The sequence below is a fragment of the Lates calcarifer genome, linkage group LG16_LG22, assembly GCF_001640805.2.
Source record: "Lates calcarifer isolate ASB-BC8 linkage group LG16_LG22, TLL_Latcal_v3, whole genome shotgun sequence".
NCBI lineage: Eukaryota > Metazoa > Chordata > Actinopteri > Centropomidae > Lates > Lates calcarifer.
Window position 1 is genome coordinate 4,793,249 of NC_066848.1, and position 22,789 is coordinate 4,816,037.

Consider the following 22,789-nt stretch of genomic DNA (forward strand, 5'->3'; position numbering starts at 1 on the left):
GGTCTCTCATCTCCCTCCGGGTTAAATTTGTGCCGATAATAAATAGCTCAAATATATTTATATTCTGTGGAGTATTGCAAGTCCATCTATTTTAGGGAGACAGCAAAGCAGAGATCTAACTAATCAATATTCAATCATACAAATTTATGCACTACAGTCTGCAACAACATAAAGGAAAAGGGAGCAAAGGATGAGCCATTGAAGTTTGAGAGATTTATCCAGCTACGTGGCACCATCAAGAAAAAAACTCCCTAAAACATATAACGATCAGCAATAATATGCTCAGTTATTTAAGCAATGAAGCAAAAAGGGCTGTGCTTAAATCCACTTTGTGTCATGTTTTAACACTAAGCTGCTACGGCACTACAGCAGACAGTTTTATTTCTCTCATAAAACAGCAGCGCAACAGTATATTTAATATATAATATATATAAAAGAAAACAGTTTATTCAGAAATTTTGATTTTTATTACTTAGTAAATATTTATGCTCTCTCAAGCTGTCTTATTCTTTTTAGTGGCTTTAATAACATGGTTATTATGTGACATAAAAGTGTATAGCATTAAAGTGTAAAAGCACATTATGATCATCATGAGCATTTAACTGGAATTACATAATGAATACTAATTGTAGTATTTATGGTGTTTTCTATGATATTACCTTAGTAAGGAGGATATGTCGAAAATAAAAGCGAGTTTGGCCAAAAGAAGCCACAAATTATATTTTTCTAGACTAAGAATGATCAAATATTGACAGTGTCTGATCAATACCAAATTAAGTTTCTGAGGCATGTTGCTATGGCTTAATACTCTGCAGGTTTATAGTGTTTACTGAATGGGTGATGTGCTGACTCGTGTTTATGCATACACACCTGCTGATTTGTACAATGATTTATGTGAAGAAGTATCTGCCAAAAGAATTAAAGGAAGGTCCATCATTCAAACCTGAAAAAACACAGAGGGTTGAGAGTTTTATATTTTCAACATCTCGTAACAAATTTTGTAGTTTTTATTCCAGTGGTGTGTATGGTCTGTTCCTGACTCTCTGCAGGTGGACTGGCTGAAGAACGAGGATGTCATCGATCCATCGCAGGACTCCAACTTCCTGATCACCATCGATCATGATCTGATCATTAAACAGGCCAGACTCTCAGACACCGCTAACTACACCTGTGTGGCTCGTAACGTGGTGGCCAAAAGACGCAGCAGCACTGCTACTCTCATTGTTTATGGTAACACTCTCACACCTCACACACACCACTTGCCATTCATTGAGGATTTGGCGAGATTGGTCTATTAATCATGTCAATGTGGTCACTACTTTTTTGTGTGTCTGTCTCTGTCAGTGAGTGGAGGTTGGTCTTCTTGGACTGAGTGGTCAGAGTGTAATGCTCAGTGCGGGCGGGGCTGGCAGCGGCGAACACGCAGCTGTACCAATCCTGCCCCTCTGAATGGAGGAGCCTTCTGTGAGGGTCCACCCTTCCAGAGAGTGACCTGCACCACACTGTGCCCAGGTGAAGATCTGTATTATTTAAGATGAAGCAGTCACACACTGGAATATCAGGAATTTTCCTAAATGGGCCAAAAAATACCAGAATGAATTTTCAAAAATTTAGCCGACAGGAAACAGTCTTCCTGTCGGCTAAAAAAAGTCTTGTATATCAGGAACACATTGTTATGCTTTACTGTCACACACCATTCTGGCTCTTATTGCTGTGCCCTGTGTATCAGACCACCCTGACTCCAAAGTCGTTTAAAAAAAAAATACAGAATGCATTTTCCAAATTGCTAAATCTTGCACTTCAAACCATTACATATGCATCATCATGTCATGCCCAGTATTTAGCTGACTCACACCTCTGCTGTCTCATTCCAGTGGATGGAGGCTGGACAGAGTGGGCAAAGTGGTCCGCCTGTGGGACAGAGTGCACCCACTGGCGCAGTCGCGAGTGCCAAGCCCCCCCACCCAGGAACGGAGGAAAGCACTGCAGTGGCAGCATGATGGAGAGTAAAAACTGCACTGAGGGGCTGTGTACACGAAGTAAGTCACCAGATCAATTTATTTGAACTGTGGTTGTTAAATGTCAAAAGAGAGTAAATATTTGGCTCATATATATATTTCCTGATGTGATGTATCCTAATTCTTCAGTTTGCCCTTTAGTACAGATCAGCATCTGTTTAATTTAGTTTCACCTGTCTAATATCTGAAGGAGTGCAGTGTTTCTGAGGAATCTATAGGGGTCACTTCTCTAACAGCATATTTACTGCTTCAGGTGGTTGTTGAATTGATAAAGGAAAGTCTTGCAGGCAGAGATTTCTTTGCTCATAGCTCACTTTTATATGGTGTATTTCATTTCAGAGCTATTTTGTATAGAACTGTATTGCCAAGGTGTTTAGCCATTGCAGCATGGTGAGAGCCCAAATGTTGTAGAGAGAGATGAAAATCCCAGACAGATGTTTCATGAGGGAAAATGTAGATTCACAAAGAGAGAAGGCAAGTGATCCACATCTAAAAAGCACAGATGGGGAGAGAGAAAGAGAGATTGAGCAAGTGCATGCTAACGGAGTGCATGGAGTGGGAAGTGAGCATGACACAGCCAAGTCGAAAAATTAGCACAGGGAAGAGCATATGAGAGTGAGTCAGACTCACACTGACACCCAATGTGCAGCCCGTGATGAGCTGGGAGGAATCCAGCTGACAGCGCATTAGAATCTTAGAGACGCACATCCACAGAGGCAGTGAGATACATTCAAGTACACGCTTAAAACCACATACGCACACAAGACACAAACCAACACTCCCAAACATACAGACAATCCTCGTAATGCACGTGCAACGGGGGGATCATATCCACATTAAGTGCAGCACTGTGTTCCATCTCTATCAGACTCACACGCGAGTCCTGACATAAACAGGCTTCCACGGAGCAGCCAGATTAGACAAATACACACTGTCTGATTTGGCTGTAGAGAGCTGAGCGATCTCAGGAGGCTGTCAGGAAAAAATGCACTCAAGTAGCTCTGACAGAGAAGGGAAGATGGAACACATTGTGATGTAGAAAATCTGTAAAGGTGTCACTTGACAAGCTGCAGGTTACTGACTGACTTATTTATTTTCCCGGCACGTTAATGTGATTTTTCTGTGGTCACATATATCCTGATGACATTATGACTCCTCGCATTCTTCACATGCTTCAGAGACAAAACAATAGAATAATGTCTCACTCATTGTTAATCCCTCTGAGCATCGGCTAAAAACCTGGCATAAATGTAAAATGCTTTGACATGCCACAAACCATCATCCTCACTGCATCCTAGTGGATTCTAATTGCTACTGGATGAATGGGAGATTTTAGGAGATCATTTGGTCTTTTGATGATGCTTGGGAGACTAGGGTTATTTGGTTTGAGATCTAGTACGTGACACAGTCCTGAAATATGGTCTCGACATTCATCCAACCACTCAGCGATGATTCACATTGGTGTTATCTTGGTAAAGACTGTTCCCATCTGGACGTCTATGTTTTTCTTTTCATAGGATGAAGGTGATAACATACCCCGCGGGGTGTATAAAAGCATTGTTCCAATCTACGCTGTCCCTCATGTACCACACAACACCAGTGTCCTTGTTCATTTTCAGAACTGTCTTTAACTTTGCCACTCTCATCCAAATGATCCCGAGCTCTTTCACACCCATTTCTAATAGGCTTTTATTCTCATTTCTCCTTGTACTGTGCATTATGTAAACAATCATACCGAACTTCATTCCACAATGCTGCACATTCTCACACATTCCCACAAGAGAGGCTTATTACTGGTTAGATATAAAGTATGTTTTCTTGCTTGCAGTATGCCTTTTATGTTTACATTTTTATTTTCATATTGATGAGCTATTGTTTACTTTGCCGTTTCTGCTTTTGTATTATGTTATTGTATCTCTCATTTGCATAACAACTAGTCCATCCATTTTTATGTTCTGTGTTTTTTTCTTTTCCTCTTCTCTTGTTTTTTCTCCTGTTCAAACAGATAAAAAGATTTCTATTGAACATGCAAGCCATCGTAAGTTCACCTTCCCATGACTTCACTCTTTCACTGCTTCATACTGTTTGTACTGTACGTGTGTCTGTTTGTGTGCTCGTACAGGTTAGGAGTCCTAACATCTGTGCTGGCACATGGATTTGAACGTGTTCAGTGTTCTGTGTTCAGTCTGTCCATCCACACTTAGTTGTCATCTCAGATCGAGTTCAGAGAAGACTCAGCTCACCTTCTTGTCCATCTGGCTCATGAATGTTGCTGTTCCATCTTATCTATTACTCTGTTGAAGTATAGCATAGGTTTCTGAGCTGGTGTCATGTTAGCACATTGCATCATTTACATAACAGCTTGCTGCAACTTTAGATTTGAAGAAAACAATTACAATTACAAGGAATAGATTACTAAATGTTGGTATAATTCAACAAACTGACCAAACACAGTTTATCTGGCTCTGACCCAACATGACAGAGAGAAAAAAAATGTAAGCTCTGTTAGGGAGGGAGCAGAATGACATTTCTCTAAGCTGAGAGCCTTTGATCCACAGGCTATGCAGAAAAACAGTTGATTTCTTTCTGACTTTCAGTTAATCTGTGATATAGTTTACATTTGAAGTGATGGTAATTCCTCTGGCTCAATGTGACGTGGGCTCAGGGGAGAGCAGCCACGGTAATGCACCTAATTCGCTATTGTTCCGTTTCCTGGTAATAAGTGCGGACGGCTGTCGGATTCGGTTCCATCGCGCCACGTGAGCATGGGAGCTCTCCTCTGCCAGCCCATCTGCCTCCGGCTTTCCTCTCCTCCACCCCTTCTCTTCTGCACTCTCACACTGCTGCTCTGTAGTGTCTGTGGCTTCCTCCAACTTCTTCCCCACTCTCTCCTGCTCTCTTAACACAGGCCTTTTTCCTCAAGCACTGCTATCCTTATCTCCTCTCTCCTCCTCACCACACTTATAATCCCTCTGTCCTCTCAACAAATCACAACCTTATCTAGCTTCTTCCTATCACTTTTTGCCAAATTGCCTCTCCACTAGCTCTCTTCTCCTCTGTTTATCCAGCCTGTCTACCCCTCTTCTTTTTTGCTCCTCATTGTCTCTCCCGCCAACCTTACTCCTTGTCTTCATCTCTATTCTGGTGTGGTGTGACTGGCTCACGTGTCTGGGTTGGGTCTGGATCTGCTAATGTTGGGGAGTTAGGGCTAAGCAGCCTGTGGTATGCCACAACCAATCGCCCAGTGGGACAGAAGAGAGGGAGCTCAACGGGGAGCAGGTGAAGTTAAGGCCAGCTTCCTCATGCATAGATAAGACACTCCCCCTGCGAGCTATTAGGAGCTGTTTATTAATGTTCCTTTCCCGAATGATCTCTTTCAATCAAAAAGCTGTAGCTGCAGCTGTCATCACACTGGTATATCCTAGCAGGTATACAGCCATAGTTAGAGAATGGCTTCACATTTTTTAGTCTATCTTAAAACACATGCCCAAAAGTATACTAAAAGAGTTGTCTGTCACTGTGATCATGTCTCCTTCCTATACTGGCAGTGAACTGATCCATTCCTTAATTTAGTTCCAATGTAACAGATGGAGGGCAGTCTTAGTTCTGTGTCAAAATGCATTATAAGGTTTCAGCTGAAGTGACGCACCGATCCAACTTTCTCTCTCCTGATACCACTGCCAATACCTCATCTCGGGTATCTGCAGATGCTGACTGACTAGGGCTCATTTTTTGTCGCAACTTTTAAAACCGTACACCCCACTGCATGGAACTCATTGGCATAATTTTTTATGACTGTAACTTTGGAAGATACACACTTAACTTGACTTCCTCAGACTGCTGAAGCCTCACATTAGCTTCAGCAGAACTTTTTTTACACAGAACAAACACAGTGGATTTCATCTCCATCTGTTACATTGGAATCAAGTTAGGGAGGGATGCCTTCAAGCCCAGTATGGACATGAGGAGAAATGAAAGGGACCAATATTTCATTCAATGTGCTGGTTGGCATGTCAGTTTCATTTTAAGATACATGAAAAAATATGAACCTATTCTAGAAGATTCTGTGAAACAAAGCGCTGCAACCATTTTCTGATTCATTTAACTGATTCATTTATTGATCGTTTTTTGATCAGTCAGGTGGTCAAACATGTCAGTGTTGAAATATATAGTCGAAAGTTCCATCACTAGAATCGCTGGAGAGAGATTATTTGATCATCAGTATTTTTCAGTATGTTTATAGTCTGATCAGGTCGACTAACTTAGACTACAGTAACTAATTTATACTACTTCCTGCCATAATGGAAGTGTAGTAAATTAGATGATACCTCATAAATGATGTTTTCTCTCCCCTTTATTTCCCTTGCATTTGTGTCTGTATGTTTTCATATGTGTCTCTTTACAATGTCTGTCGTTGTGTCCTTGTTTCAGCACTGGGCCCAGGTATGGGTGTAGCCGTCTATGCAGGTCTGGTGGTAGCCCTGCTGCTGTGTGTGATCCTGGCGCTGTGCGTGGGAGGGCTCGCATATCGCCGCAGACGCCGCCATCTCCACGGAGATATCACTGATTCCTCATCCGCTCTCACCACCGCCTTCCACCCTGGCAACTACAAGCCTCCCAGACAGGGTGAGTTCTCACACACACACACCTACATACACACACACCATTCAATACACATTTCTCATCTCATTTTTCTTTTTATCATTGTGTTTATTTTCACAGCTTTTCCTGTTTTTACTCGTTTTAATGGCATAACGTCTTCACAATTCATTTCATTATCACTCTGCTATTTATAACATCCCATAAATGAATTCTCTTTATACCGTTATCTCCTCTCACTTAATCAATTCTCTATTCTTTGCTGCATCACTTTTTTATATTTTAAGCATTTGTTATGGTATCCCTTCTCCTGCCATCAAATATTAATTAACAACATTAATCCATTTCACTCGCGTCACTTTTAGCTCTCTCAGCTCTGCCTGTTTCTTCTCTGGTGATAAGAGAACAGCTCCTCTCTTCTCCTTTTCTCACAGATAACCCTCACCCTCTGCATCCCTCAGCTCCTCCAGATTTGACAGCCACAGCGGGGGCTTTCCGTGGACCGCTCTTCTCCCTGCAGCAGGCGGTCAACGACAGCCCCCACAAAATCCCCATGACCACTTCTCCCCTGCTGGACCCGTTGCCCAGTCTCAAAATCAAGGTGTACAACTCCTCCACTCTTTCCTCCCTGGAGCTCCCCGCTGACATGGGCTCAGGTGACGGGGAGATCCTCAGCCTGAAGTCAGTGGGTACTGTGGGTAGAGAGCGAGAGTACCACAGTCACACCCTGTCCAGAGAGCCTGGGCTGAGCACCAGCGCCACCATGGGCAACCTGGGAGGACGCCTCACCATCCCCAACACAGGTAATAACAAACCCTGCCACACCCAGCTGTCTTATCATGCACAAATGGGAGGATTTATATGCTCTCATCGTGAAGTTATAATCACACATAAGACAAGTCATGATGCCCTCTCCTTTAGGTGTGAGTCTGCTGGTCCCTCCTGGCACAATCCCCCAGGGGAAGTTCTACGAGATGTACCTCATTATCAACAAGTGGGACAAAACAACGTGAGTGCTGTTCATCTCCTCTCCCTCTATTTCACTCATCTCCTTTGCAAACACGAAGCAGAATAGACCTTATTCTAACCTCAATCAGACATTTCTCATGCAAGACTCACCCACTGCGAGCCACTTGAAGGTTATTTGGAAGTTCTATCACTTCCTCTGAGGATAAAAAATTTATCAAATTGACTCAACTTCTACACGAATATTGGAGTGGATTCATTTCTTGCCAATTTTCTGAAACTGGAAGTTTGATATTCGGTTTGCCTCACAGACCAATACCAGCGTGTTCCAAACTGTGACGATGTTCTTTCATAAATGAAGCAACTGTTTAAAATGCCTGGTGTTCTCCCTGTGTGTGTGTGTGTGTGTGTGTGTATGACATTTACAGGCTACCCTCTGAGGGCAGTCAGACTGTACTAAGTCCTGTTGTGAGCTGTGGCCCATCCGGCATGCTGCTGAATCGTCCTGTGGTCCTTACGTTGCCCCACTGTGCCCAGCTAGATACACCCACACCTGACTGGACCCTCACACTCAAGACTCAGACGCACCAGGGAGCATGGGAGGTCCGGCAGCTTAAAACTAGCATCAAATGATGGAGATCTGACTGGCTGATGTGGCATCACTGAACCCTACTTAAATCTTATTTTTCAGGAGGTGTTGACAGTGGGCGAAGAGACTTTGTCATCTCCGTGCTACCTGCAGCTGGAGGAGGAGTGTTGCCACGTTCTCATGGAGCAGCTGGGAACATATGGCCTGGTGGGCCAGTCCTGCCCTCCGCAGCCTGCCTGCAAACGCCTGCAGCTGGCACTGTTCGCACCCCGAGCACCCTGCCTCTCCCTGGACTACAGCCTCCGGATCTACTGCATCCATGACACACCACATGCTCTTAAGGTGTTGATTGTGTGTTTATCTCTTTTGTCCGTGTGGATGTCTATATATCTGAACCTCTATCAGTTTGTCCTGCTGTTTAAATTTATTCTCCATGCATCCCTGTTTCTGTTTTCACTTCTATTGACTTGCTTACTTCATATTTTTTAAGTGCGAGTCTGGCATTATCATACTTGTAGTTTAAATATTAAAATAGTACTCCACCGATTTAGCATTGCACTCCTATAAAACTGTTGGACGCAAAGAAAGGATCAAAATCAATGCAGCAGAGCCAGCAAAATGTGTTCTTTATTCCACATATTCTTCTTCCTTGTCAAAACCTGGCACCTGCGTTACTCATAATGTAACTCTCCTGCTGGAGATTCAGGTATGTTATGCAAGTGACAGCTAATGTAGCTTTGAGCAGCTAGCTTCAAGCAGAGATGACTTTTACACAGCTCCCTCTGGAGCCCCAATAGACTTATTTTTTCACAAAAAAACTTTTTTTCACAAATGCACAACACACTTCCAAGACACTGTAAACGGACTGTGATTGGTTAAATTAGTGGAGATCTCCTTTAATGCAGTGCAGTACCAGTAATTTACAAAGCTGCACTTGCATTTTCTTTTTATTTAAAAAGTCATCCATCATGTCAGTTGTTTTTGCAAGGTCTCTCTGTAACAGAGCTTAAGTATAAATAGAATATAACACAAACAAGGTGTTGTGAAATCAAAGCGTGACACAGAATAATAGCAAGAAAACTCAATATAACTTATTTCCATAGCGGTTCAATAGAGGAGTACCATCCCCTCTTAACTGACCCTGCAGATCCACCCTGTTTTATCAAATTACATTCTTGTGTCACATATTGAATCTTCATGTCCCACTAGAAACTCCTCAAAATAGTACAGCACAATAAAAGCTCCACACTAAACAGCAAGTGGGGACTCCATCCAGTGAAAGTTGGACTCACTGACGTTAAATATTTTCCTTCTCTCAGTCCCTTTTGTATGAAGTGTTCACAGACCAGCCGGGGTAGTAAACATGAGCTTGCTGTGTGCAGCTTACTGGCATCACATTACATGATTTCTGGCTGCTAAAGTTCAAACAGCTTTCAGACTGTTAGCTCTCACACATTTCCATTTGGAGACCCCCACATTTAGAGAATGCACAACACATTTTAATTTAGCATTTTAGAAAGTATGCTCTCAAATCTCTTATAATTATACAGTAAACCTATAATGAAACTGATCAAATAAATGTGTCCCTAAACCGGTCTCGTCTCTGACTGTGCAGGAGGTGCTGGATTTGGAAAGGAGTCTAGGTGGAGTTTTGCTGGAGGATCCCAAGCCACTGCTCTTCAAAGACAGCTACCACAACCTGCGTCTGTCCATCCACGACATTCCTCACACTCACTGGAGAAGCAAACTACTGGCCAAGTACCAGGTGAAATAACGTGGCTGATAATTTGTAATTTGTATGTTTATAATGTAGGTCTGGAGGAGAGCAGCCTGGCTGTGTTTGAATAGAGGACACATCATCAGAAGCTTAAAGATAGTATTGATACTTAAAAATTAACAAGCAATACCTCATAAGTATAAACCACAGTCTGATAAACTCTTAATTTCACTTCAGTCGATAGGCTATTTTCTTAGTGAATACAGCCTGTGGGCTTTATAGTATTCACTGCTGTTGTAAACATCGAAACTCTCTGCTGCATTCTCTTGGCGGCAGCTCCGAGATTGCAGTCTGAACCTTCTCTGAATAAACAAACAGGGAATCTGATAGCAGTTCTAATTTATGGACAGTGTGCTTTAGAAATAAATTGTGCCCTGACACATGGAGACCTAGTTGGTAGAAACACCCAGTATCAAAATAAAGCATATTGCACATGCCTTGAATGGAAACTGTGTTCTAGATCTTTGCTGATTGTGCTGCTCAGGACCAAGACACTTTAATCACAGTGTGGAGACCCCTTTTCATCCGGCTTTTCGCTTTACCATTTTTCTTCGCGTGACAGGAGATCCCCTTCTATCACATTTGGAGCGGCAGTCAGAGACCTCTGCACTGCACCTTCAGCCTAGAGAGAGGCAGCCTGGCTGTGTCACAGCTCACCTGTAAGATCTGTGTCCGACAGGTGGAAGGGGAGGGACAGATATTCCAGCTGCATACGGACATCCAGGAGGTAATGGTAACAGCTAAAACACATTTGTGCAGACATAGGTAATAGTGCTATGGAAGACACACAGTCATGCTAATAAAACACAAAATTATGTCTTCTCTCCATCTCTGTCGATCCAGACTCTACCACCGCACTCGCCCCTCCCCTCAGGAGGCACCTGCCTGCCTTCCTCTCAAGTGGGACCCTATGCCTTTCGCTTGCCTGACTCCATTCGCCAGAAGATCTGTGCCAGTTTGGATGCACCCAGCGCTCGCGGGTGTGACTGGAGACTACTGGCACGTAGTCTGGGCTTTGACAGGTCAGATCAGCCTCACATGTTTATGTGTGAAAGGCAGCTTGGTCACACTTAAGCTGTAGAGTCCAGAGCTGATAGTCAGGGTCTCAGTTCCAACTAGCGAGTGATAAACCTTTTTCTCTAACCACAGCCAGGTATTAGGTTTAAATTTGGAGTTTGTTTTGGGTTTAGGTTATGTGTGACACTATGAACACAAATTTAAACAGACGACTTAAAAAAGAAGTTATATCCTGGTCATATTGAATAGAATCTTAAAACCATGACTTGAATATTAAGTTCAGTATGATTCAGTTATAAATGTTGCACGCTGCTAAACAAAATTTCAGACAATATTTCATCTTGCCAACTAGCTAGTCCTGCTGTGTGAAGTATGTTGGACATGAATATTGGACTGTTGAAATAAAGTGTTACCAGCAGTATTTGCAATATGTATTAATGACTTTAAATGTTAAGTGTGCTTCCTTCTCGTCTTACAACTTCCCCCATCTTTCTACTCCTCAGGTACTTGAACTACTTTGCAACAAAGCCCAGCCCCACAGGTGTTCTACTGGACTTATGGGAAGCTTGTCACCAAGGTGACGCAGACCTGGTCTCTCTGGCGACCGCGCTGGAAGAGATGGGCAAAAGTGAGGTGCTAGTTGTCATGACAACAGATGGGGATTGTTGATTGGTCAAGGAACAAGAGAGCAAGCAAGACATTTTTTTTTCTTTTCTTTTCTTTTTTTTTACCACCGTGATGGAAATAAGAATACCTGCCTATGAATATGCACACCCTGGCACACATCATAAGCCCACAGAGCATTTTGGTTCTTTCACTTACTTTATCACCTCTGCCTCATCTCGCTTTTCACTCGCCCCTGATCAGCGACTGTAGCTACATCCGCCATAACCCATTGCCATGCAAGCCATCCTACGATAACTGCTAACCTGATTCAGCTTGAATCCTCCAAAGCAATGTTGCATCTGCAAGATGTGAAACCATTTTAAGTGTAACGAAGGTACAGAATGGGTGTAAAATCTGTTACGTGTGGTGTTGACTGTGCTCTTCAGAGATTGAAAATGACAATATTCTTGTATATAAATAACAAAGCTTTGGGACAAACACAAAAAAAATCCATGTATTCAGCACACTGAAGCACGCACAATAATACAAACACACAAACGCTAACACAGGATTACTAATGTTTCAGTAGCAGCATGAAAGTGCATGATTTCACACCATCTCACCTCATGGCAGGGGCTTTTGTTTTCTCCATTGTCATTCTGTGTGGGCAGTGAATGACAGGCAGCGCTGACCTGTCTGCAACCTCCTCAGGCTACAGACACACTCCAACACACATGCGGACAAACTGGTCATTAATCGGCTCAGAATCAGACAGGTTAGGTTTTTTTCTCTTAACTGTTTCAACTGTCAACAAATCGAGGACCGAGCTCTCAAGGTTTCAGGGCTTGAGCTTATCGCTTTGGGCTGGAAAAAAAAGCTGCCTCTTCTTTGTGGTGGGAGGGTGAATTGTAAAGTTTGTTTCAGAATTGGTGGACAACTAGATGGACTGACTCTTTATATTGTACCAACAAATGCCTCAAAGCCTTGGCATATCATTCCGACTCACAGGGGTGTTTCTCTTTCATCTCTCCTCGCATTCCTCTATCGCTCTGCCACACTCCTCCGATCTGTTGAGAATAAACTGCAGGAGAGCTTTCTGGTCATCCCTTAAAAGTTTCCTTTGGGGAACGCTCTTTAAGTTATTATCCATATTTGTGGATTCCTTTTTTTGCATTGTCATTGCTGTTATGATCATATAGAACCAGTTTTATCATTTGTGCTTGTTTAGGCTACTGAGCTGCTGCATATTACTTTTGATTCTAGAATAGCAGGCCAAATGGGAGACTTAGGTGCACAGTGGATGTCTCAGTTGTGAATAACAGAACCATGTTTATTTGTCATTTTTAATATTGTGTATCTATTCAAAATGTTAAATATGAGCTGTAAAACATGATTAGAGGTGATCAAATGTCCAGGTGAATATGCTGTACGCTTTATTTCATAGGCATTTTGCTTTGCTGTAACTGAGGGGGCAGTTTCCACTGTTCAGAGATGAATATTGCTGAATACATTAGCCTTGCCTTGAATCAACTAGGCAGCAAGGGACCATAAAATTTACCTCAACACTAACTGCTTATGTTTAGATGTATTCTCTGTCCACCACTTATCTATGTGTCCATCTGTCTATCTATCGCTGTGAAACTCATTACGTCTCCCTTCTCCCAATTTGATAACATATTGTTAACCTTTTTACTAAGCCGCCTGCTTTGTGGTCAGGGTCCTCAAGCTATTTGCATTATCAATATTGTTCTGTCAGTTATTGTTAGACGGGAATTGAAATGCTGTCATTTGTAGTATTTTCTTTACTTAATTTCTGTGTGTTACTGAGTCTTTTTCTCCCTCAAAAGCAAAAACAAACAAAAAAAGTGTTCATATCTTGGAAACCACAAAAACCAAAACACAATCAGTATCCCTCCTCTTCAGCAGTGAATCATGTCACTGTTCTGTGTGAATGAACTGAAAACATAAGTGTGTGTGTGAGTGTGTGTGAGTGAGTGAGTGGGCAGGTGAGTGTGCAAATACAGTGTGTGCACACGCTTAAGGTCTGTCATTTCTCTTTGTAAGTGCTATGCAAGTACAAAAGAAAAGCAAAGCATTTTGACTTCTTTTGTTTCCTGGAAGAGTAATTCTATTTTTTCAGACCAGGGCATTGACAGGGTTTTGATTTTGTATCCTGAAGTGGTTTAAGAGTGGTGATGGTAGTCTGTGTAGGAGCTGTCCATCTGAATCAGAAGAATTACTGACTACTGAAAAAGCACACATGGAAGAACAACACAAAGTATGGTGCAATGGCTACAATACAAGTTGGGACTAATATGAACTCATGCCCTGCAGATCTTTGTCTGTGAGGAAATCACACTGAACGTGACCGGTTCAGTACTTTGGATCCCTGAACACTGCAGGACTATTTTCTTTCCTCAAATCTTGTTACAGAGACTGACTAGCTGTAGACTACAGTGTTTATTCATCCAGATTTCTTGAGTATCTGTTGGATCTTTGGCCATAGCTCTGGATAATTTGTTCTGGAACTGGACTGGATTCTACCTTGCTCCCATTAAAGAGAAAAAATTTGCCTTTTGTTTAAGAAGTTTTTACAAAAACACAAAATGGATTCAGTGACATTATTTTATCTCTGTAAAGTACCAATTGTAAATAAACGTCTAGCCTTCTTACCTGTAACTAAATATAATTTTTATGCAATAAATTATATTTCTTAGTTTAACAACAGTGTTTGTGTTGTTTGTTTTGTTGTTGAAAACCTGTTGTTGCAAAATCAAACAACAAATAGCTAAATTATCCATAGACCAAAATCCATAGGCCAAATGATAGGATTCTTTGAAGCTCCTTGGCACGACAAAGTCACCGTTAAATGGAATCTCTGTTTTTATCAATTACACCTCATTTTCACAGAAAATGCAGAGCTACTCAACCTGTCCCTCTTTTCCTCACACCTCATTGGAAAATTCCCTTTAGGTCCATTTAGCTTTGAAAGCTTTTAACTGGCAGGCTGTCCAGTCTTCAAATTAACAAGGTTTTAGAGACACTAATAGTGGCCTTTAAGGATCGACTATGGGCCTTTAGATCTAAACTCAGTTTTTTTTATGAGTGCAGGACGTGTGGGGATTCATCAGATTAGGCTCTTACAGCGGGAACAAATATGCCAGTGAGTCATCTGTAGTGAATATGTACTGCAGTATATGGTCTTAATAGCAGGCAACACTTTGCACCTGTTTCATTAGATGCACTGCTAATTGAGGACTGATATGCCACCCTTCAATGCATGAGTTAATTGAACCTTTTATAATGCATAAAGTGGTGGTATAAAAGCTGCTTGCAGCTTCAATCTCACCTCTACACACAGTGTTTTTGTTACATTTTAGTGAATAAATCAGCAGTGATAATAATATTATTTTGAAGGCATGTAAAAATTATTCAGAGAACATAATGCATGTGATATGGCATATGGTGTTTACAACAAATATTGTACTTGTGCATCATGAAATGATAAAAATTTTTGAGCTCAGGAAACACTGGGTATCTAAGATCTGTACATCTTCCTAAACAAAAAAACAAAAAAAAAAAAAAAAAAAAAAAAAAAATCAGTGCTTAGTTTTTAATCTGTAGAGTAAGTAAAAATAGGATGCATTTGATTTTAGGCTTGTGGTGGAAGGAAATAAACATTTTGTAGTGTACTACTAATACAGATTGGTCTTGCACAATTAGATCTGTTGTTACCAGAGGGAAACAGCAGTTCAGCAGCTGTAAGCTGGACAGGCTCCACATTTGGACAGTGGCTCATTTGATAGTGATTAGTTTAGTCCAGTGGTGTCCATTCATGTGGCACAGACAGCCAAGTGTCCGCAGGTATTCACACCAGTCAAACACACTGCATCACCAGATGGTGTCATGTTTAACAGTAAAGAGGAGTGTAGGTCTTTTTTCCCCTCACAGGTACTGTAATTGTCTTCCTATCCCAGAGACGCAATGATATATGGCTGAACTTGTTGTCCTCTGGTGCCCTCTACTGGTACATATTATGAGTAACCCACACTTCTCCACATGCACTGTTTTCACTCAAACTGACATCTCTTACTTTTTATCCCCAAATTTTTCAGGACCATTGGTTTCAACAGTTGTCTTTTTTGTAAGTTATCCCCTAAAACATTATGTCCATTTTATCTTCATCTGATTTGAACAAAAAAAATCTGATCAATATACACCAAATGTAACACCAGAAATTAAGCTGCTTGTATGCTTTAAATTTTATAATTTGAGAGCTCAATAGTAGAGACTTGCATATACTCTCAGTGAAATTTATTGCACTATTAAACCCCACCCCCCCACCCCACCCAAAAAAAGGTTCAGAAAGCTCAACTTTTTTCTGTGTCTGTACCTTTGAAAGTGGTAAATATGTACATTTTGCTGTATTTCTTCATTTTGAATCAGATTTCAGAATTGCAACCATTTATTTGATTTGTTTTTTTCTTCAAAAAGTACATTCAAGTATTGTACGTTAGTAGCATTTGTAGGAATCAGCGTGCATTTCTGTATAACAATTTAGTATTACTTGGACAAGTAATATCTCTAACTTTATTTTTTATTAACTCAGTTTTACAGAATTAGTAAACATGTGCTTTTATTTTTAGAAAAGCTGCGCCGGAAACAACAAAAACTTCCGGTATGTGTATCAAGCTGTCAGAATAATAGCGTGTGCTATTTCTTGCTTTAAAGATTTAGTTTTGATTTCAAAAATACGATTAAAATAAACATACACCTAATATAAGTGTTTTATTAGTGTAATTTTCGCTGCCATGCTGCGAAATATACTTTTTGAGCCGGTCTGGTTCAGGTTTGTGTAGATACGGGTTTTATTCTGAAAGACTCGTACCGGATGTCTTACTGTTGTTGCTGCTGGTGGTCAGCTGACCAGAAAAGAAGTAATTTGCTGTGAAATGGATTTTTGTGTCAGTGTTACTCTTCAAGAAAAGACAGAAGCTACAGCCAAGGAGTCTCCGACACTGAGGTACGATTATATTATATAGCCGGGAGTCGAGTGGGTCAGCTACGTTTGCGCACAGTCGGTTCAAGGCTGGGAGACCCACTTAGTTAGCCTCGTGTTTGATTGTATACACAGGACTCCACACTGGACAGATAAAACTTGACATGTATCTATTCGCCTGAACACCATGATAACGAAAACCACGACAGAATGAGCAGAATATTTTTGCGATGGATAGTAGTAGAAACAACTCCGTGAAACCAGCTGTCCGCACTGACCATAGACACACTGCGCTTCCTTGAATGAAACTGTAGGCTGAGGTTTCAGCTCGTGTAATTGTTTTTTCTTGGGTAAGCATCATGTGAATACCGGTTCCTCATTAGTGGCACACATGATGCTTTAGCATGCAATGTCAGCTTTGTACTGTCAGGTCAGTCTTGCTGTAACCTCTTTAAATAGTTCAAGTAATGACCTCTAATTGTGCAAACAAGTGAAAACCGGTTTTTCTATTTTCTATTTTCCACTTAACTCACAGCACCTCCGATCGTGTCTCATGACTGCTCTTCCATCATTCACTGCTTATTTTTTGTGCACATAATGGATGAAACAAGTGACTACTGAGAGTCAGAATAATGCGTCAAACAATCACATGCATGAGAAAAAGACGTGTGGTGACATACTTAGTTGCTCTACCTGATGAGAGTATTTAACTTAGAAGAATTCCACTGTGTGTGGAAATGGCCAAGCCCTAACTCCAGTTACTTAAGTCAAGGGCTGATTCCTGCTGTGGGAGAGCAGTGGGTTCACATCCACACATTGCTGCCAAATAGTAATGATGCCAGGGCCCCCCATCAATGTTGCTGGTGCAGTGGTAGCACAGTGAGAAAGGGGCAGTGTGTTCATGTCACATTCACTCTTCATGTGAATCATGATGATGAGTCACAATTTAGTTGTGTACCTTAATGATCCACTTTGAGGTAGCAGTTTGTCATGTTCAGTGTTTACATTTGCGAAGTTATTATACAGAGAATTGAGTGATTGTTCTCAGAGTTAAATCTGACTCCTTGCATTGCAGCATCACAGGATCTAGACGATTGGATTGATCCTCACCAGCTCCAGCACAGAGATCTCTCCAGACTATGGCTTCATAACATTTTCCTTTCCAGACAAACACAAGTAAATGTAAGTCTCTTCCAAACCCCACTTGTTGCAATAACATTATAATGTTACAGTGATGTTTTTAACTCACGTTTTTCTTCACCTTGGCAGCTTTCTGTTCAACACCTCGTGTCTTAGTGGTCTTTTACTGTCTCGACCCTGTACCCTGTCTCTGAAAATGGACGGCACAGAGCCTGTGCAGCCCAGTCTCAACTCCTCCTATATTCCAACTGCTCTTGGCAACCACAACATATCTGAGGACGAGGAGAATGAGGACCAGAGTCCCTCTGCATCCCTCCTGCCCAAACATTCCTCTGTGCCTCTTGCTGTACGCTACAGTCCAGAGGACTCTTACTGTTTGGTGTACATTATCTTCTTCCTGATGGGCATCGGCTCCCTGCTGCCCTGGAACTTCTTCATAACAGCCAAACACTACTGGCTCTACAAACTGAGTAACAACACTCATCAAGGTGGCAGTGAGGATCACCGTTCAGATCTCAGCGTGAGTGAGAGAGAAACTAAATACAATGCCATGTTTATTGTATCTGTGTGTACACAGGAAGATGCACATTTATGCCATTTGGAATGCCTTTCATGGAACTGACGATCCTGTGACAGATGTGGGGACTGAGTGTCCTTTCACGTCTGACAGAAATTCCATTGTAACACAATTATACAATTAGAAATACTAAAGGCTTTTTGAGGAAAGCTAAGTTAAAGTCAGAGAAGGTAAAAGAAAAATGTCTTGCAAACAAATATTGTAGCTGAAAGTCAGGATGGTAAACACAATGTAGGTAATCTAGGATCTGCTTTGAAACTTGTAGTAGTTTTACATATCAACATGAACATAAATGTTGCAACTGCTACAAAAATGTCTGTCACTTTTATGTAGTAAACTGAAAGAATCCATCAACTCAAGAAAGAATGGTCGATTGTCTTAAATACCTTCACAGTTGAACAATTAATTCTGATTCGCTGTATCTGCACAATACACCTACTAAAGCTTGCATTTCCTGATGGGATGCAGAAATAAGATCATGGTGACATTTAGTTATGATGTAATGGTTGAGCAAATAACAGAAAACCTATTTCCAAAGGAATTTCAGTTAAGATTGACCAGTTTGTAGAAGCAAAACGATAAGTACAAGCCTGTTATTTTAGACAAGACAAACAGCTGTCAGATCAGTGAAACAGTCTGGATGAGTTCTACAGATTTCTGTTATTCTGACATTAGTGTTTGGTGTGATTTGACTTAAAACAGTATCACAGCAAATATAAGGAAGGAAAGAATTAGTTAGATTTTTATATTTCTGCCCTCTCCTTTCACTTCCTCTTTCTTTGAGTGAAACACTATGTGAATGCATGAGTGCATGCTCTCATATTTAAGAAAATTCAGATTTTGTTTAATCTTTTCTGTTCACAGGACTACTTTGAGAGTTATCTGGCCATTGCCTCCACGGTGCCGTCTGTGCTGTGTCTGATTCTCAACTACGTCCTAGTTAACAAGTTGAGATCCCATACATACACAACACACATCACACAACACACACACATGGTTGTCGAGTCTCTCATTGTTTTAACCATCATATACAGTATAAATTATATTTAGAACAGTATCACATGTTCTGTTTTTTTGTCAGTGGATGTTTTTGTAATGGGTGTTACAATGGCACATTTGACTTCTGTGAGGCCTTACAGACTACAGTAATGTCATTTACTTTGGGACTCTAAATGCTTGTGTGTTTAAAGTGTGTTTCTGTATGTTCTTCCAGTCTGTCCTGGTTTGCGATAACAGGGAACAGAGGGGATGTTTTGTCATATCTCTGCAGCAGAATACATTTTATATTTATTATCTGTGTTGTCTGTGAAGGTTCTCAGTCATCCAGGTCATGGTAGTCTTAAGTGCTAAGATTGGAGGCAACTAGAGAAATCCACTTGCCTCCAACCTTAGCATTTAAGATTATCTGTGTTTGTAATTAATAGCTTACTGTCTCACATTGGTGTAGACACAGTCAGCATTGTTTGTATATTTATATTGCATCCAGAGTGTGCACTTTCTGACTTGCATAAACACACAACATCAGCCTAATACCTGTACATCTGTATGTGTTCGGTTTGGTAGGTTGTCCTCGAACTTTCGGATCCTGTCATCTCTCTTTGTGATCCTGTTGGTGTTTGTGGTGACCACGGCGCTGGTGAAGGTGGACATGTCAGAATACAGGGTGGATTTCTTTGTCGGCACGCTTGCCAGTGTGGCTGTTGTCAGTGGAGCCTCCAACCTCTTCTCTGGCAGTGTGTTTGGGATCAGTGGGCATTTTCCCATGAGGATCTCTCAGGCCCTTATATCAGGTACTGTTCTCATTAAGGTCAGGGGTGTCTCTTGTTTGCACTATTTATACTGTACCATTGTACAAATACTTCTTATGCTGTCTTGATATTCATAGATTATGTGCTATGTAGCACTCTGATCAAATACAACAAAAATACAAAATAGAACACTATAGAAATGTTATACTTGTACAACAGACTTCCCTGACAGGACAAATGATCCTGTATTTTGGTGCACCTTGTTGCATATATTTTCATGTTAATGAATAAACATTGATGTTCCAAAAAATACTTTAGATTTCTAATGCGTGAAACTTCAAGATCGCTGTGTAACTTATCATAATGTGCCTCTTGTCTGGTGCAAGACAGGAATAAACAGTTATAGAAAATGGTTGAACTTATGGGGTGGCATGATGGGTTTAGGAGAGTTGTATGCTGACTAACAAAATTGCAGCATTCCTGAGTCAACTGCAAGCACAAGCACAATAAGCTGAAGTCCAGTTTTTGTCTCAGGCCAGGCTATGGGAGGCACACTGAGTGCAGTAGCATCACTAGTGGACCTGGCAGTCGCGAAGGATGTGACAGACAGCGCTCTGACCTATTTCCTGACAGCTGACGTCTTCATTCTGCTCTGCATCATCTCATATCTGCTGCTGCCTAAGCTGGCATATTCAAGGTCAGTAGCAAACAAGGATACTCTGGTTCTATTGCTAGAAATGTTGAAACCTACTCATAGTGGGTTTAAATTCTATATTTAAAAAAATATGTTCAAATGTACCTGTTCCAGTCGTTTTGCATGTGCATTTTAAATTTGCAGCTGCTGTTTGATTTAGGTCAGTACCAATGCTCATAATAAAACAATGACAAAGACGAAGATTTTTTAGGGATTTGAGATAAACCAGCTATTCTAAAACATGCTGCATTCTGCTTCTCTTTTCTTTAGACACTACATGCTGGCAGCAACATGCACCAGTACAGGAGCGTTGAGTGAAGGTGGGGGCGCTGCAGGCACAGAGAGCAGAGTCTCCGTCCCACCATTGCAGCCTATCCTCAGGAAGACATGGGTGCTGGGCCTGAGTGTCTTCTATGTCTTCTGCATCTCTATTATGGTGTTCCCCGCAGTATCCTCAGGGATCCAATCTGTCCACAAAGACAGCGGCAGCCCCTGGACAAACACTTACTTTGTGCCCCTCACCAGTTTCTTCCTGTACAATGTAGCAGACTTCTGTGGCAGGCAGGCCACAGCCTGGCTGCAGGTCCCGGGCCCCACCAGCCGAGTTCTGCCAATACTGGTGCTGTGTCGTTCCTTCATGGTCCCACTTTTCATGTTCTGTAACTACCAGCCGAGGGACCACCTTCACACAGTGCTATTCACACATGATGTGTACCCTGTGGTCTTTAACTGCCTGCTAGGCCTCTCAAACGGCTACCTAGGCACTCTACCAATGATCTATGGCCCAAAGGTGGTACCTCGGGAGCTGGCAGAGGCCACAGGAGTTGTCATGTCCTTCTTCCTCACTCTGGGACTTGCTGTTGGATCTGCATTCTCTGTGCTTATTGTGCACTTTATCTGATCAGGCTGTTGGACAATAAACTAGTCATGTACAGTGGTATAGTGGAGCTACAGTGTCCCCTCAGTGGATGAATACCAGAACCTCTAAGTACTATGATGCAAAATGCACCAGTAAAGCCAGTTGTCTGCTATGAGGGAAAAGCTTTGATAAGCTTGTCATTGCCACTCTTGACCAAAAGCCTTAACTCCTTCATACCTCACATTAATATGCGCTGTGGTTACACGGATGTGGCTAATGATGTAAACCTTAGGGCTGTATATTTGAAATGAGGAAGTGCTTCTATGAGAAACATTTACATGGAGTGCAGTCCATAAGGAACAATGCATTAAAAACAAAGCTTTTATTTTATACAGTATTTCATCTAGCAAAATACATTTGGCACAAATTTATTTCAAAAATCTGTGGTATAGAAGTTGCTTTGTAGCAGTTGTTGATTGTTATTTTAGTTCAACTTTATCCTTGCGTCATCTTACTGAGGGATAAATTCTTGAGTTATGGCCAGTTCATTCTTGAGTCCAAGTGAACATTTGTATCAAATGTTAAGAAGTTTTAGGAACAATATGTAATGTTGTGGTTTTGCAGTCAATTATGAACATTATAGAGTAAAGTAATATAGTTCTATTCAAGTGATTAATTAATATAATAAAGTAACATAGTTCTAGTAAAGTAAGTAATTTAACACAGTGGGATTCAAACCTGCTGACTCTGTACCACATATAGCTTTTGAGTCACTGCCAACTACGATATGCCACCAGTCTCATTTGCATGTTTCTCGGGGTGCTCTTCAATGTTACTTTGGGTGTTGCCTTCAAAATTTCCTGCCACAGGTAAGAATCAAATTCCTGAGTTGTGCTATGCTAGACCGAGGACTATCAACTTGAGCTTTTGAGTTCTTGCACTTGCTGTTGGACTTTAAAATTCAGTGCACCAGGTAATATGCAACCAGGTTCTCAACAACCCAGGGCCGGTTCCAGGCAAACATATATGAGGGGGAGTCAGAAATGTGAAGGGAGCATCGTGGTTACACCTCACTCTACAGCAGCAATTTTCTGGGTGAGTATTTTACACACATTTTGTGGAGAGCATTTTTGCCTAAAACAGTGGTTTCTCCCTGGAATTGTGTTATTAGCTATGTATCCAACCCCTGACTCTGGAAAA

At 41.4% G+C, this 22,789-nt stretch overlaps 2 protein-coding genes across 2 annotated transcripts in view; both read left to right on the plus strand.

The window, feature by feature from the left end:
• Nucleotides 1-14,144, plus strand: part of unc5b (unc-5 netrin receptor B) — a 46,775-nt gene extending 32,631 nt beyond the window's left edge. Inside the window, 13 exon segments of the mRNA XM_018667090.2 lie at nt 1,050-1,230; nt 1,345-1,512; nt 1,875-2,039; nt 4,024-4,056; nt 6,450-6,644; nt 7,052-7,420; nt 7,539-7,626; nt 8,012-8,186; nt 8,275-8,514; nt 9,788-9,937; nt 10,512-10,676; nt 10,793-10,971; nt 11,470-14,144. Coding sequence (XP_018522606.1) covers nt 1,050-1,230; nt 1,345-1,512; nt 1,875-2,039; nt 4,024-4,056; nt 6,450-6,644; nt 7,052-7,420; nt 7,539-7,626; nt 8,012-8,186; nt 8,275-8,514; nt 9,788-9,937; nt 10,512-10,676; nt 10,793-10,971; nt 11,470-11,635 — 2,274 coding nt within the window. The 3' untranslated portion in view covers nt 11,636-14,144.
• A 2,314-nt stretch (nt 14,145-16,458) lies between these two features.
• On the plus strand, nt 16,459-21,677 carry slc29a3 (solute carrier family 29 member 3). Its single transcript, XM_018667089.2, has 7 exons — nt 16,459-16,595; nt 17,647-17,753; nt 17,841-18,231; nt 19,153-19,235; nt 19,852-20,078; nt 20,571-20,733; nt 21,001-21,677. Exons 3-7 carry the CDS (start codon nt 17,908-17,910, stop codon nt 21,629-21,631), a joined length of 1,428 nt encoding a protein of 475 aa, XP_018522605.1. The 5' UTR covers nt 16,459-16,595; nt 17,647-17,753; nt 17,841-17,907; the 3' UTR covers nt 21,632-21,677.
• The last annotated feature ends 1,112 nt before the right edge of the window (nt 21,678-22,789 follow it).

Coding starts and splice junctions, on each gene's coding strand:
- slc29a3 (XM_018667089.2), top strand. CDS start 17,908: ATGGACGGCACAGAGCCTGTGCAGCCCAGTCTCAACTCCTCCTATATT. Junction 18,232..19,152: donor ATCACCGTTCAGATCTCAGC/GTGAGTGAGAGA, acceptor TTCTGTTCACAG/GACTACTTTGAGAGTTATCT. Junction 20,079..20,570: donor CTCTCAGGCCCTTATATCAG/GTACTGTTCTCA, acceptor TTTTTGTCTCAG/GCCAGGCTATGGGAGGCACA.